Consider the following 17,576-nt stretch of genomic DNA (forward strand, 5'->3'; position numbering starts at 1 on the left):
GCGATGGTGCGGTGTGCGATGGAGATAATCATTTGTTTGTCATTGGTGATTCAATATGACCCGGATTGGTGACCCGGATGGAGGCCTGCCGAACCTCCGCCTAGTATTCAGCCATACGGTGATTAAGGTAGCAGAACACAGTTTTCGGCCTATGGGGATTTCTATAGTTAAGGGCCTCAAGGTGACTGGCTTCGACGCATTAAAAAATATAGTAGGGTGCACTCTTGTAATTAGCCAGCAAAAGGGTATGTCACCCCGTAAGGGGCGGTATAACCCCTTCGTGTGTAAGCACGTCGACCTATGAGGATGATGATGATGTTGGTAAAAAAAAAAGAATCCGTCCCATAGCTGGCAAAGATTTAGCTAGTTAAAGTCTGAACCGCATTAGATAACGCATAGCGCGGCGCCCATCTCCGTTTCAGTAGCCCTGGGGCCACACAACTTTGTGCAATCACTACAGCAGGAGGCTAGTCCACTGGTAGGGCTATGCCAACTTTTATACACTTTTCTAAACGCTGGATGCTAAGCAGAAAAACAGTATGTACAATTTTTAAAGTCTCGACCAAAGTAAGTAAGTAAAGTCTTTGGTATGACTCGACCGGGGATCAAACTCACGATCTACGAAATTCAAGGTGAATAATAGTTGGCAAAGTGGGGTCATTATTAGAATACAAGTCAATCTCTATGACTGGATTTAAAAAAACGAGAATTACTCACAGACGTTTTAAGTGACATCCATCACTCTTCCTCTAGTGACGCTGAAGAAGAGTAACGGATGTCACTTGAATCGTCTGGAAGTAATTCTCCATTTTTTGTATTCATTTATTTATCAGCAAATGTGACAAAGTATATTACAAAGTCTCAGGCAGCGTTGCTGATATTGGACAGCCTACAAGTAGTGACAGACAAATACACAGGAATGGTGATATAACATTACAATCACTACTTTCTGCTTATTGTTAGGTAAGGACCACTGGCTGAATGCCACCACAGGCTGCACGTATCCTGCACCTTGGTGGGCGACACGGCAGACCAGGAGCACAGCCGTCCCTAAAATCTCGCCCAACTTCCCGCGAGACAAACGTGACTACGAAGGTGTCTACGGCAACCATCCGACAGGCAACTTGACCATCAGCCTGAATACGACCGACAACAAGTTATACTTCAGTCTTGGTTTGATCGGACGTGGTCTAATTCTCCCTACCGAGACTGCTAACCAAATTCTCTTTCGAGCTGAAGAACCGTTAGAGTATATCCCCAATATTATTGCCGATGTAGAAGTAAAAAGTGGAGAGGTATTCTCTTTATCGCTGCAAAGCTATCCTCCCGAACCGCCTGTACTGTTCGAGCGAGGCCTGAAGCTGACAGACCCGGACCCTACAGAGCCGGAGTGGGACGACTGTACAGGTGTCTCCGGCTCTCCCGACCGCACAGCTTTGAGTTACACATTCGCCTTCTTGCTCTTTTTGGCATATATGTTTACTGTGTAATCTTATACCATGTATGAGAGAAAATCCGTGGTCAGAGAATGTAAAAGAAAGAGCGACACAATGATGTATGCTATGAATGTCAAGGTATCCCTTCCACATGAAAAATGTCTACACGTGATAAAGTTTGTATCATATGTCATAGCAATGCTGTCATTCCATTTATCACATACACACACACACACGCACGTACACACGTACACACACACACTCTCTCTCTCTCTCTCTCTCTCTCTCACACACACACACACACGTACACACACACTCTCTCTCTCTCTCTCTCTCTCTCTCACACACACACACACACACACAGTTTACAACGGTTTTTGATTCGGTTACAACACTGCGATTTCCGCAAAACTTAACTTCTATCTGTAATTAAACTTCAGTATTTCATACTTGAAAACACCAAATAAGTAACTGATGTATCTATTCATAAACCTACAGATGTGGAGAAACGGATTATTGTACAACGTTGAAAGGGAAATCATATATTTTGTCATTGGATGATAACGTTTGCTTTTGAGTTTGCGTTCCAAGCAATATATTCATCTCAGATAGCCTGTCGCCGATAGAACACAGTTTTTTTCTCACTTTTTACATATATGAAAGCTTAGAAATCAATAAGCTGGCAAGCCATCCGCCGACAGTGAAAATATTCCACGTCACACAAAGAACTCGTGAATATCAAACATTTTCATTTGAGAAATTGATGAACAAACCAATAAACATGCATCGTTACACATACATGGTGCAAAACACATAATCGATCGAGTCAAATCTGGTATATGGTTCGTGTCCGTTTATCATGGGTCCTTTCTTTACTGTAAAAGTCTTTCAAGGTTATTTAAAGCATATGTAACATATAAAACATTATATGTTAATAATGTTACGCCGAGTATCATACGAAAATATCATTTAATTGCAAATCTCTTTTTGGTGCATTTTTCTCATTTTACATTGATTTTCATAAATTGACAACGCTGCGATTTCCAGTAACAGGTTCATTTAGTCTAGTAACACAACAGTGCCGCACTTCAGTGTGAGTGCAAGGGAAAGTTGGCCGCAGTGCCGCAGCTGAATTGAAGTGCCACACCAGTACCCCAAGTCCAGTGAGATAGCACCCTAAGCAAGTTGAATTGTCTGTATGAAGGCACGCCCATGTTAGATGTGGCACTTTGACATTACAACTATGTAATAATTGCCCTAACTGGGTGCGCAGTGAGTAAACAGACGGGTCTTGTTTATTCAGACAGAAGGAAATCAGATCTAAGATTTGCTCTCCGTTTTTCTACACAAATGGGAACATACTTGTCTAGTATTTCCTTTGTACGCGCTTTCCACACCACCTGACCATGCAGCTCTTGTCCCTGATTCTCTTTTGTTTTGTCCCGACTTGTGTCCTGGGTCAGTCCGTCTGTGACCAACTGACTATGGTCAGCAGGGCGGGCTGGGGCGCAGTCGCGGCAAAGGCCAGCACCGACACCCCGCTCAGCCATCCGACACCAAAGGTTGTGATTCACCACAGTGACAGCTACTGGACACACCTGAAGAGTACATGGACAGGGTGAAGGAAATCCAACAGGACCATATGGACGACGGCTGGGACGACATCGGTTACAACTTTCTTATCGACGGACACGGAAACGTGTACGTGGGGCGCGGATGGGACAATAAGTGAGATTCGTTTCTCTCATATACGTTATCTATTTCATGGAAAACAATTCACATGAGAGTTTCAAAACAGCTGTACGAATCATGCACGGATATACTTCATCGTTAATCAAACACTTTCATTATCAGTGGCAGAGTATCAAATGGACACACCAGCATTCCTCTCAATAACCCACTGAGATATAGCCATGAGTGTTGAATTATCAAATTGTACTTTGCATTCGGATTTTGATTATATAAGCTATATAGTATGCATACCTGATAAAACTACACCGAGCGTGGAAGACTAGTGAGCTAGTAGTGTTTGTAGAATCCTATTTTTTTGATATTTATGTTTCACCCATACCACAGGTATGGTTTGAAATATCTTGATTTTCCTGGTGTTTATTCTTTTCCTCCTTTTCTTGTCAAGTCTTTAAATTGATTCATCTCTGTTATTTCTGGGCCAAAAGACCTGACAATATTCGGTACAATGGTAGAGGGGGACCAGAAAAGTTTGTCTTTTTTCGCTTGGGGTGGGAGTACGAGATGTGAGAAATATGCTATGTTTGTTCCCAAATGCTGCCTGTGTAGGTTCACTGAATATCTATACACTTTACAGTTCTATCATATCCACATTCAACGGATGGTACTAGCTTGAACGGTGGGGCTTTTCGTCTCCCTCTGCGTCCAAGAAAGAAGTCAAACATAACCTGTTAAGAAATAGCCAACACTAGTATTAGAGTAGAATATTGTTCATAACTGTCCATTGTCATTTGTACATCTATTATGTTTATACCATGTACTTGCAATTAGCCCTTGGGCACGAACTTGCAAATAAATTTCTTCTAATTAACTTGATGTATGTTTTTCTCTACGGGCGCACACACGCCCTGTTGTAACTCCATCGCCATCGTCATCAACTTCCTCGGGTACTTCGAAGACGACCTCCCGACTAGTGCGGCTCTGGAGGCCGGGAAGAACCTGATAACCTGCGGGGTGGCGATGGGGAAGATCAGGAGCGGGTACGACATGAACTGTCACTCCGATCTCGGGGCCAGCAGTGGAGGTACGTACTGTCCCGGGGCAGCTCTGTGCCGCTACGCTAAGGGACACTTCACTGGTATGTAGAGTTAATGCAACAGTTTGTGACGACATGTGCACCTACTATATAACATATCTCGGTTTTGTCTTACCATGTAGTAAAGTTGCAAGATAAAGTTGTTTTTTGGTCAGCATAGCAGCTCTGTGCCTTTACGCTAAGGGACACTTGGCGAAGGTAAGGATGTTGACTCTGTTCACTTCGTCTCAATTGAAGTCTCCCAGCTTTTGCCCTCCAGACAGACAGCTGGAAAATGGTCTATTGGATTCGTTAGTAATCACTCGTTAGGTGTGTTAGCTTGTCTGAAATGTGTGGTGTTGAGCGGTAAGGATGGGTTTATGTGTGCGTTTGTGTCTTCGTGTGGGAATGTTTGTGTATGTGTGAATAAAAAGTGTTGATAACTATGAACAGCTCACCTGCTTTTGTTTAAATAACTGGGCTGATGAAAGTAAAAAACACCTAAACTAAAAAAACCTTTGGTCATATAAGGGAAACATTTCCCAATAGCATCTCAGTGTTGTTGGAACAAAGGCGTCGCCTGGCAATGCTCACTAGAACTACAACAGTTATGCGGAAGACGAATCACTTTGTGCGCGCTCAGTGATTTATTAGCACACCTTGTGGGCGCTCAAAATGTGACCTGTCCTTGGCACTGAAAAGTATTTATATTCACACACAATACCAGACGCAAATACACACTACTGCTACAGAAGTTGAGAAAAATCAAAATTCGGGCATGTAAGAGTGATTGAAGGGACAAAACATACTATCACATCCAATAAGTCTTTTATTCCTGTATTCAATATAACAGTGAGTAATGATTATGGACAAAATGAGATAAATATTCTAGACATGAGGATGTAGAATAAATGAAGTACAGACACTTATACAGTTAATTGTATCAAAATCTAAACTGGATTCAGTGACCTGAAGTTACCACCGAAATATCGAAATTCGAATTGGATTGTCTTGGATGGGACAGGTGATCTATGGGGTCGGGGGGGGGGGGGGGTACAGAATAGGTATGTTCCCGGGCTACGATCTCAGTCAAAGACTATCTTTCACGAAATAAGACTGGCATGGGTAAGGTGCAGCTGCAAATGTATGTGATACTACATGTAATATCAGTGTATATCTGACTTCATTCTGAAACTGCCACGTCATTTTCTGTATTTTGACAACAGGGGAATCCCATGGCAGGTTTGTAACTCCGCTCACACACACCCCACCCTCGCCCGATGCAGCTAATACCTTCTCGCTTTACTGTATGTAAATGACAGAAACCGAAGACGTCAGAATACCAGACCTTAGGCCACAGCAAGTAAATTTTATGGATGACATCCTCTGCAGATTGCAAAAATAGTGCGATAGGGCGAAAAAAACAAGATGGGTGAAAAAAACAAGATGGCTACATTTTCAAAAGTAGGCACCATAAAGTTGTGATAAATGTTGTAACAAGAATCAAAGGGACAAAACATGGTATCAGAGCCAAAAAGACATGTATTCCTGTATTCAAGACATGTGCTGGTGTGGTAAAAGTGACACTAGTGTGGTATACTGGCATCACCAACAAAGTTGGTAACCACACTCATGACTTCCATATTGGTGTCACCAACTATCCAATAAGTTTCATTTCTACAACTACAGTCCTGGGTACCTCGCAAGTGTCACTTCTACAATTACAATCATTAGGCTACAACACAATATATTTGCTCATTTTTGTACTTTATCGTCATGTTGACCATCCGTGCAGAAAAAAAAATTCTTCTTTTTTTTTCTGAAATCAGGCGAAAATTAATGCGCGCGGTGATGTCATCCATAGAATTTACTTGCTGCGGCCTTACTTAAACAAACAGGTTAGCGTGACTACATCACTGCATTGGAATGATAAACTCGTTGTGGCGTGAACAGGAAGTAAATAGTTCTTTTGAGCTCAGACATTGCTGGACAAAGCAAGGCGATGTCCATGACGGTGATCTATTGTCAGGGTAGGCGAAAACTCTGTTTGTTTGGGGGGAGCAAAGAAGATACTTTGAGGACTGGACTTGCAACAACAGGTGATTTTTTTGGCCTGGCCTAAGCACTAAGTACATTTATGCAGGTAGACACGATACCTGATATGTTTTAGCTTTCTAATAGTGCATTTCACCTTTAACCTTTGAACTGACAATGACGTAATGTTGACAAGAGCAATGTGTTTGTATTCAAGTCAGGCAAATAGAGCTAACAAGGACATCGGTACCTGTGGATATAAGTAGAACTTCCTGTACGAATTCCGCCATGTTGAGGGTCTGTGAGAAACTCCGTGAGGCGGACGCGAAGGGCAGGAGGTACGGACTAGCCCGTGCGGAGACGGGCTACCTCCGTGCCCTGGTGGACGCCGTGGCTGACAAGGACAGGCTGGCGGAAGTGGAGCTTCTCAAAAGTCTGGGTGACGTGAACTTGGAGAAGGGAAGACTCGAGAAGGATGTAGGGAGGTTCAACATGGCCTTGGCGCTTTACGTGGCTGCTATGGTCCGGTGTGGCTATCGGGATCAGGGGGATGGTATAGAACACCGATACGAATACGCGGAGAGACTTTTACAAGGGGTGACGTCAAAGGGGTCACAGGGTCAGGAACCACAAACTGAAGACAAGGAGACGACTACACCTGCAAAGGTGGCTCTGAAGTTTCAAAACCTCGACAAGAAACGGGCTGCCGGTGGTAACACAGACTCCATGCTGGTTGGATACGCACAATTAATAGTAGAGGGAATAGTAAACGAGAACAACATGTTAGAAACAGAAGCGATCAAAAGCCTCGGTGACGTGTATCTGAAAAGAGGAACAGAAACTGGAGACACTAGAGACTTAACCAGAGCTACTGCTCTGTACAACACGGCACTGGCGCGGTGTAACAACGTTCAGGGAACAGTTGCCATTGTCCACCGCTTGCTGTACACAGCAAAAATCAGGCAGGACATCACCACAAAAAGCATAAAGGTGAGTGTTAGCGATAAAGACAATCTATGCATCTTGTTACCTCCATGAAAAATGGATGTATAGTTTTTGGCTTGTGTGTTTGTATGTGTGTGTTTCCGGATATCCGGATATATTTGGTCAGCATAGCATTAGAACCACTTGATGGACTTCAACGATATTTGGTATGTGGGTAGGGGTTGGAAAGACGAAGGTAAAGGTCAATTTTGGGCCCCCGGTATGTGACCTTGGCACAGCCCCTAACTGCTCTGGAACTGCAGGGGCGTTTTTGTCAAAATCTTCAAAGGAGCATAACGGAACATAGGAACAATGGATTTCCATGATATTTAGCATGCAGGTATCTGTGGTACAGATGTACATAATGAAGTACAAATTATGCAAAATTAGACTTAATTTGCATACTAAATGAGGAAAATCGATATCTAGTGTTTTTTTTTAATATTGGACTCAAATACATGTAACATATGTAGTTTGTGACAGGTGGAAGATATCAAAAAGCAACCAGTTTGCATAATTAATGTGAAAGTGTTCTAATTCTTCTCATTACATGTAGTAAATGATTCGATTGTCAACATTGTGACCTGTGTTAGTTAGTTAAAGGTGTACACAAGCAAGCATAAATGTCATGGCTGTTGGCATCCGTCTGTCTCGGAAGACAATGGTAGGCAGACAGGGTGGGTTTTTAAGGCGACCCGTCTGCCTTGCCTACACTTGGGTTTTTAAGGTGAAGGAGGGGTGTGCACTTCCTTCTTCACCCTCTCGTCTACTGTCGCACTAAGTCCTACAGGGGCAACTGTCTGCAACGTGTAAAGACCACCACCAACCCCAACCCCAGCAAATGTAGGTTTGTTGTTCGGAGTTTCCGTTTCCTCCTACCCCTGCCTCGTGTGTCAAGGCGGGTGCGTCATGCCCGAACATGCCCCTAGGACAAATGGGGGAATTTCAATGGCTCGCCACTCGCTAACGTAGCCTGCCATGCACTCGTGGGTTCTCAGAACCCTGTTCAAAAATTATCTTGCCGCCATCTAATAATGAAACGAGACAAAAGAACTACCTTGCGCGTGGCGCAATCGGCAGCGTGTTGGTCTCAGGCCCAAGAGGTCCTGAGTTCGAATCTGGCTGCCGTGCCACCGATATCGTGCCCTTGGGAAAGGCACTTTACACGACTTTCCTCACATAACTCAGGTGTGAATGAGTACCTAGCTGCGGCTAGTGGCAGTGACAGGCCTTTGTGGCAGTGACAGGAAGCATAAATTATGCAGATACAAAAGTCATTTGTATAATCAGAATATTTCATGGATGTATGATCTCTCCGAACTCTTTTTTGTTTAATTCTGCTATAATATGGGGTGAGTGTGTTCTGTATCTTTGATGAAATTATAGTTTTAGAAGTCGTGAATATATTTTCACAATGTTTGGTCTGTGCGTAGAGGATGATGACAGCTTAGTGATGACATGTGCTCTATTATATTGGGCCCACGTAGTCAATGATGCCCCAATAAACAACCAGTCACCATATTTACAACATACACTTTTTGTTAGGTTGGCCTTCCTCCAATGACATGAGGAAATTTATATTACATTTGACGATTCATCAAAGTTTTAATTATGCATTAGATAACACGCACGATTGCCCACCTGTAAGTCATTCCTTGGTCTCCATTTGTTTTTGTAGAAGTCATCTCAAACAGAACGACAACAAGACGTGAAAAAACGAAAGGACCACACCTCCCCCTTCTCAAATGCAACCTCAAGTGACAACACTAATGACCGAATGCGCCGTCCACACAGGTAGGTACAGGGAATGGTATAGGGGATACTGGTTCTTTATTACTGATTTGGACTACCCTATAAGGCATACAAATCTCTGTGTATTGTAAAATGATAAAATAGACATTTTGTTATTCCTTTTCAGTATCCCGGAAGTACAAAAAGTTGAAACCTCGACAGGAGTCGACGATGACATGTTAGTGCCACCAAGTTTTTGTTTTGTTTTCGCAAGTGTTTAAAATGGCTCTTGAATGTAAATTCTCTGCACATTAATTCGTTCAAAAACTGAAGAGATGACCCTAACCTGTATGGTAATGAAAATATACGCAGACAACTCAAGAAGCTTATATTGCAAAAGTTTAAACTTTGTTCCAACACAAGGGAAGAAACTCACCATAAATTTTCGGCCGAACACTCCGACCTTCTTCAGATGAAATGATTCGCTGACTAATCCGGAAGTCGTCGGATGACGTCAGGTAGCAGCGAATCATAAATGGCGGGAAGGCGAAACCTGCCACCATCACGGTTCAACGAGGGTTGATGTGCCCTAATGTAGATAGCTTCCTTGACGCCCCTCACGAACCAATCCTGTTCAGTGTCTAAGATGCGAACTTGGTCCAGAGACACAGAGTGGCCGGGGGATTCGATGTGTATGTGCTGTGATACCTCTGAAGATGTTGAGCTGCGACGTCTGTGTTCTAAGAACCGGGTTTTTAATGGTCGTTCCGTTTCCCCAATGTATGATTCGGTGCACGGGCCTCTGATGTTATGTCCGTTACACCGGATGTGATACACCACACCACACTTGTGTTCTTTGGGCGTCTTGTCCTTAGGCGCCACCAATAGGTGCCTAAGTGTCCTAGTCGGCCTAAAGCAGGTCTTTATGCCTTGCGAGTTGAAGATTCTACGTAAGGCTTCCGAAACATTCTTCACATAGGGTAATACTACTAACCCTTTATTCTGTGTATTGTTCCGATTTTGGTTGCCAGTCCTAGTAGTTTTGGGTGCTGTCGCCCTGGACGATGCCCACTCAGGGTAGCCACACTTACGTAAAGCTTGAGTTATGTGTTCCTTCTCTCGCTTCCTATCTTCCGGGTTGGTAATAATCGAATCAGCCCTGTGGAATAATGTACTGATGACACCCAATTTGTGCTCTAATGGGTGACTTGAGTTGAAGTTTAGATACTGGTCCGTATGTGTGGGTTTTCTATAGATCGTTATGTCCAACGATCCATCCTCTTTGACCACAGTCAGTGTGTCCAAGAAAGGTAAGGTTCTGTCCTGTTCTTCTTCAGTGGTGAACTTAATATCAGGATCTAAACTGTTTAAGTGCTCAGTAAACTCATCAGCATAGGCTTTCTTTAACTTGGTATGCGTATCATCCACATAACGGAACCACCATAACGGAGGGTGGGGGGCTGTGCTAATAGCTATTTGTTCCAAATGTTCCATGAACAAGTTGCATACAATAGGTGACACGGGAGAGCCCATGGCAGCCCCATGAACCTGCCGATAGAAAACTCCATTATAGACAAAATATGTACAATCTAAACAAACTTTGAGTAGACTGATCACATGTGAAGGCTTGAGCGACGAACGCTGTCTAAGGGTTGAGTCTGTTACCAATCTCTGACTAATGACGTCTAGAGCCTTGTCTACGGGTACAGAAGTAAATAACGCAGTTACATCATAAGAACGTAGAACCTCATCTGACTCAACTCTCTGACCCTTGATAGTCTCTGCAAAGTGTTGTGAGTTTACAATATGAGGTGACTGACCCACTAACGGGGACAAAATATCAGCAAGATGTTTTGCACAACAATAGGTAATAGAATTAATGCTACTTACAATAGGACGGAGAGGAATACCAACTTTGTGTATTTTGGGGAGGCCATAAAACCTCGGCGGAACCTCAGCAGTGGGGTATAAACGCCTGTAAGTAATCTGGTCAATACCCTTGTCTTCCTTAATCTTTTGTAATACAGCAGTGAGCTCTTTCTTATAACCAGAAGTAGGGTCCTTCTTACAGGATAATGATGAATTGATTGATTGACGTTATGAGTAATTTAATGTATTGCATAATATGATAAGTTAAGAATGTTAATGATTGATTTATGCTAGTTGTCTGATCAACATTATCTGTATAATTTGTTGTTATGTATTTTATTCATTGTGTGTAAAGGACTCCAGGAAGAATAGTTCAATGTAACTAATGGAGATTCCTAATAAACAAACAAACAAACAAACCTAGTTTACAGTAGGTTTTGCTGTCACTGAGAAGTGCCTGGCATTTCTCCTGGTAGTCCTCTTTGTTGAGTACGACAACACAGCGTCCCTTATCGGCCGGTAAGATCACAATGTTCTTATCACGTCGCAGAGACTTGAGCGCCGCACTTTCCTCCTTGGAAATATTGGGAACAGCTTTCCTTTTGTTTGTAAGGACGTGACTGACTTTGGAACGTAAGGTGTTGGCTTCCCTTTCGGGCAATTTTCGACAGGCAACCTCAGTTTGACAGATGATGTCCACGACGGGAACGTCGTTTTCCGCGGTCGCGTAGTTCAGACCTTTCGCGAGAACTGACAGCTCCGGGTCACTCAGGATCCTGTCAGAACAATTCTTGACCCATTTCCGTATGCAATCCGCGGCTATCGAACTATTGCTTGTAGCGTCCTTGTTTTGTACTAAGCGCGAAAACTTATTCTGTTGGCGTGTCTTTGTTAGAACATGCTCCCGGATGGTTGACCTTTCAACTCTGACCCTAACCTCTGCGGAAATTTCCACCGGAAGTTTATCAGTTAGCGTGGATTCCAGGCGTTCTTTCTGATTGTTCAGGTAATCAAGTTTTCTTAGACACTGAACAGGATTGGTTCGTGAGGGGCGTCAAGGAAGCTATCTACATTAGGGCACATCAACCCTCGTTGAACCGTGATGGTGGCAGGTTTCGCCTTCCCGCCATTTATGATTCGCTGCTACCTGACGTCATCCGACGACTTCCGGATTAGTCAGCGAATCATTACCTTTGCCAGAATGGCTAAGGTTATGTTTTGGGCTTGTGAGTCTGTGTGTGTGTCTGTGTGTCTGTGTGTCTGTCTGTTAACAGCATAACTCAAGAAGTCTTGGATGGATCCCGATAATATTTGGTAGGTGGGTAGGGGTCGGGAAAACGAAGGTCAAGTTCGATAATGGGCCCCCTAGCGGCTTGTTAAGGTACTGCAGCAGAACCTCAATTTTTGATATCTCGTGTTCTGGACATGCTGTGATCATGATTTTTGAGTGGTAGATAGCCCTCAAGGCAGAGAGTAAGTGCTGTGAGTTTGGGCCCCCTAGCGGCTTTTTTGGAACTGCAGGCGCCGGTTTCCTTTCAAACTTTGGATGAGAATAACTCTACAACGTGTTGACGGATCGTCATGATTTTTGATATGTAGATAGAATGAGTGATGACTTACATAATGGTATACTAATTATGCAAATCAGCAGCTAATTTGCATAATTAATGAGGAAAAATTATAAATCCACTACATTCCATGATAGGACTTTCAAACTTGTCAAATATGTAGCTGGGAAGAAGAGAAATGTCGACAGATATCAATTATGCAAATGATGGCCTCATTTGCATAATTAATGAGAAATTATGAACATGTTGACGGATCATCATGTTTTTTTGTATGTAGGTAGCGTAAGTGAAGACCTACATAATGAGATAACAATTATGCAAATCAACAGCTAATTTGCATAATTAATGAGGATATTTTATAAATTCACTACATTCCATGATAGGGCTTTAAAACTTGTCACATATGTAGCTGAGAAAGAGAGAAATGTCAATACATATTTATCATGCAAATGATGATCTCATTTGCATAATTAATGAGAAAATATTAACGTGTTGACGGATCGTCATGATTTTCGGCATGTAGATAGCCTACATGAAGACTTATATAATGTGATACTTATTATGCAAGTTAACAGCTAATTTGCATAATTGATTAGGAAAAGTTCATAAATCCACTGCATTCCATTATAGTACTTTCATCAAAGTTGTCACATATGTAACTGAGAAAGAGGGAAGAGAGTAAGAGGTGTATTTAAAGACTTTGAAAGAAAATAAGTCAAGAATGGATCAAAGGATCATCATGATTTTTGGTATGCTGATAGCTTAAGTAATGCTTGATACAATTTCATATCAATTAATTGTAAATTGGGATCTAATTTGCATAATAAATGCCGAAATTTTATAAACCAACTCCAAGCATTTAATTATAAAGAAAATGAAAGGAGTAACGCATTTGTCTACAGACATCATTCTACATGACAAACCTGGTTTATTTGGCAAAGGTATGTGTTCGTGGAACTCTAGTTTCATCTGAAGAAGGTCGGAGTGCTCGACCGAAAATTTATGGTGAGTCCGTTCTTTGTGTTGGAACAAAGTTTAAACTTTTGCAATATGGAATTTACCAACACAGATGAGCTTTCATTCAACTCAAGAAGCTTTATGATATTCGGTATTTGGGTAGGTGTGGGCAAAAACAAAGTGTATGTTGATTGCGGACCTTTCGGTGGCTTGCTGTACTGCAGCAAAAATTCCGGTTCCTTATTCCGTTCTCTGGAGATGCCCCTTCATGGTAGATGCCTCTTGGGTTTATGAATAAATGGTATATCTTTGGGCCCCCTAGCAGTTTTTGAGAAACCGTGTGGTATTTCAAATTTTGAAAGTGAATGTTTTCTTTCGTCATAGGAATTTCAAACATGTGACCGATGTAGCTGAGAAAGAGGGCAACATAGATAGATACCATATGTGCCAATAGATTCAATTCAAAAATTTGTGTTATTACATTTGACATCCATGGTTACTAAAACTTCACTTGTATCCAAGATGCGCTTTTCTAAAAGTTAAATACGATTCGAATGATAGATTTCGTAATAGTTTTATCTTATGACGACATATTTACAGTGTATACGAAGAACATCTACAGGATGGCTGCAGGGCCCTGCAGACTGGAGACCTGGACAAGGCAGAACAAAGTTTTGCAGCTGCGCTCAAGTCTGTTCATATCCAAGGTGAGTCTAATTATGAACCTGGTTCAAAGAGTTTTAAAGTAAATGCTTGTAAATAGACCGTAATCCTAATTGATTCTTTTCGACACACCGAACTATGTTCACCGCAGTGAGTTCCACAGTGCCGCCCCAGAGAATGAAAAGGCTCATCTTCTGTATTCCAGTTTAGTCTTGGGCAACTGAAGACCACCTTGTGCCCTGAGGCGGGTATTGTGTGTGTGAACATGTGATAGCTGTGTGAACATTGCAGTGATGTAGGGAGGGGTCAAACCGTTCAGGGCCTTGTAGACGAGAGTATCTTTGTCCTTTTTGTGCAGTTCAGCTACTGGGAGCCATTCTAGTGAGTCTAGAAGGCCTGAAGTAGAGTTACTTAACAATGCACACAGCAGATATAAAATCACTACGAAGAAGTAAAACATACAAATGATGATGTGTAACTTACAGGTCAACACATGGAAGAGGTAGAGCCCCTGTACATGTTAGGCAGAGTCTATCTCAAGAGAGGAATCCAGTCAAAGGACGGAGGCGACTTCACCAAGGCTGCAGCACTCTGTAATGCAGCTCTGGTAAGATCGAGTAGAGAAGATATTGAGGAAGCAATCAAGGAAATAACTCATGCATTTGTTAAGGAAGTCTTAAAAATCGAACAGAAGATAGACAGTGATGATACAGAGAAACACAAATTGATGCTGAAGGCGGATAGGGGCTATGTACAAGAAGAGATCACAAGAATTGAACAAGAAGTAGATCCTTATAGCCTTGATGACGAGGACCCAAAGATAAAAGATGTCGAGATGGAGAGAGTGGAAGCAATCAAAGCATTGTGTCAGACACTAGTTCATCAGCGTAAAGTGTTCATAGCTGGCCTTGTAGATGATTGCATGGGGGTAATGCGCCCCCCTCCCTGTAAGTACGCCATGATAGGTTTGGGTTCACAAGCCACAGGATTGGTAACACCCTACTCTGATCTGGAGTTTGCCCTTTTGGTAGATAAGGAAACTGAGGAAAATGTTAGTTATTTCCGTAACTTCACACATTATCTGCATCTGAAGGTGATAAATTTAGGTGAGACCATCCTCCCTGCCATGGCGATTAAGTCTCTTAATGATTTCTACTCAGACGACCCACTGGACAGCTGGTTCTATGACTCAGTAACACCGCGCGGTTTTGCGTTCGATGGAGCCATGCCACATGCATGCAAGACTCCCTTGGGCAGGGGTAGAAACAGCACAGGAACAAGCGAACTCATCCGCACACCAAGGAATATGACCAACGTTCTAAAAGAAGACATTACTCTCCATTTAAAGAAAGGCTACCATCTTGCTAGTTTACTGGCAAATGTGTCTTTTATCACAGGAGACCAGGGATTGGTAGATGAGTACAGGTCGTTATGGGCTCAGCAACTTCAAAACAATAATGGGAGTTTTCCTCGAGTCATGGCAAACAATTTACTGGGTGAAAATGTATCGACTTTTCAAACTCAAGCTCTCACTGCCGAACTGCGAAATGTTAAGAAGGAAATCTATCGGTTTTCAAGCCTTGCAGTGTCCTTTTTGGCACTACTTCATAACATACAACCGACCACAATCTGGGAAACTATCCAGGAGCTAAGAAACCGTGGAGTCATCGATAGTGAGAACTCACACCACCTGATGGTGCTGGTCAGTATATCAGCAGAACTGAGGCTGCGGACATATATGACCAATCGTGGTCAGGTAGAAAACATGTCAGTATTATGGTCAATGTCGACCAATACCGGCATTGAAGAGAAATTACAGAAAGTGTTTTACATCTCAAATCCAAAACAACTCATGAGATATTACTATACAGAAAGACCCCTGAAGCACTTTATATCACAGTTGACCTACGCTCAGTCGCTACAAGAACCACCAATTTTCTTTGACAATTCTTCAGAGCTAAAAGCAGAGGTATATAAAAGTCTGTGTGACTTTGAAAATCTCAAGAAATGCTCAGAACAAACGCTACACAATTATGTATCGAAATATGGTGAAAACACTGCACACAGGGATGTTGCAGCCTCACTTGACGACTTGGCTTTTGCTTTGATGACCCTTGGTGATCATAAAAAGGCTGTACGCTATTATAAACAGTCACTACAGATGCGGTGGAGAATGTATGGTAAGGGCACTGCACATCCTGATATCGCCGATTCACTTAACAACTTGGGTAACGCCTGGAGTTTCGTTGGGGATCACGGAAAGGCGCTCTGCTATTTTGAACAGTCACTACAGATGAGGCGCAGTATCTATGGGGAGGACACCGCACATCCTAACATCGCCGCCTCACTTAACAACTTGGGTGAAGCCTGGAGAGTCCTCGGGGATTACAGAAAGGCGGTCAGCTCTCATGAACAGTCACTACAGATGAGGCGGAGTATCTATGGCGAGGACACTGCACACCCTGACATATCCGAGTCATTGGGAAACTTGGGAAACGCCTGGGTTAACCTCGGGGATTATATAAAGGCGATTAGTTACTATAAACAGTCACTACAGATCAAACGGAGAATCTATGGTGAGGAAACTGCTCATCCTGACATCGCTAACTCACTTAGCAACATGGGTAACGCCTGGTGGAACCTTGGGTATTATAGAAAGGCGGCTAGCTATTATGAACAGTCATTACAGATGAGGCGGAGTATCTATGGTGAGGACACCGCACATCCTAACATCGCCGACTCACTTAACAACTTGGGTAACGCCTGGGGTGACCTTGGGGATCACAGAAAGGCGATCAGCTATTATGAACCGGCACTAGAGATGACGCGGAGTACCTATGGTAAGGGCACCGCACATCCTGACATCGCCGGCTCACTTAACAACATGGGTAACGCCTGGGGAAACCTTGGTGATCACAGAAAGGCGGTTAACTATCATGAACAGTCCCTACAGTTGCGGCGGAGTATCTATGGTGAGTACACTGCACATCCTGACATCGCCGATTCACTTACCAACTTGGGTAATGCCTGGAGAAACCTCGGGGATCACGAAAAGGCGATCAGCTATCATGAACAGGCATTAGACATGATTAGGAGTATCTATGGTGAGGACACTGCACATCCTGACATTGTAAAATCGCTTAACAACTTGGGCAATGCCTGGTGTGACCTTGAAGATCACAGAAAAGCGATCAGCTATTATAAACAGGCACTAGAGATGATGAGGAGTGTCTATAGTGAGAAAACCGCACATCCTGTCATCGCCTACTCACTTAGCAACTTGGGCAACGCCTGGGGAAACCTTAGGGATCATAGAAAGGCGATCAGCTATTATTATCAGGCACTAGAGATGATGAGGGGTATCTTTGGGGAGGACAATGCACATCCTAACATCGCCGCCTTACTTAACAACATCGGTATCGCCTGGAATGACCTTGGGGATCACAGAAAGGCGATAAACTATCATGGACAGTCCCTACAGATGAGGCGGAGTGTCTATGGTGAGGACACTGCACATCCTGACATTATAATGTCGCTTAACAACTTGGGTAACGCCTGGGGAAACCTTAG

At 43.0% G+C, this 17,576-nt stretch overlaps 2 protein-coding genes across 3 annotated transcripts in view; both read left to right on the forward strand.

The window, feature by feature from the left end:
* Positions 1-1,516, forward strand: part of LOC118407916 (D-alanyl-D-alanine carboxypeptidase-like) — a 6,397-nt gene extending 4,881 nt beyond the window's left edge. The window contains exon 5 of the mRNA XM_035808490.1: positions 964-1,516. Coding sequence (XP_035664383.1) covers positions 964-1,490 — 527 coding nt within the window. The 3' untranslated portion in view covers positions 1,491-1,516. The remainder of the gene's footprint in view (positions 1-963) is intronic.
* Positions 1,517-6,651: 5,135 nt separating this feature from the next.
* On the forward strand, positions 6,652-14,308 carry LOC118407907. Of its 2 annotated transcripts, XM_035808481.1 has the most exons (4): positions 6,652-7,224; positions 8,897-9,012; positions 9,137-9,187; positions 13,944-14,308. In XM_035808481.1, the coding sequence occupies exons 1-4, from the start codon at positions 6,727-6,729 to the stop codon at positions 14,104-14,106; spliced, it is 828 nt and encodes a 275-aa protein (XP_035664374.1). In that variant the 5' UTR covers positions 6,652-6,726; the 3' UTR covers positions 14,107-14,308. The 2 variants fall into 2 exon arrangements, with proteins under 2 accessions (XP_035664374.1, XP_035664375.1); XM_035808482.1 differs by lacking the exon at positions 9,137-9,187.
* The last annotated feature ends 3,268 nt before the right edge of the window (positions 14,309-17,576 follow it).

This window comes from Branchiostoma floridae, unplaced genomic scaffold, assembly GCF_000003815.2.
Source record: "Branchiostoma floridae strain S238N-H82 unplaced genomic scaffold, Bfl_VNyyK Sc7u5tJ_1499, whole genome shotgun sequence".
In the NCBI taxonomy this organism is placed as follows: Eukaryota; Metazoa; Chordata; class Leptocardii; order Amphioxiformes; family Branchiostomatidae; genus Branchiostoma; species Branchiostoma floridae.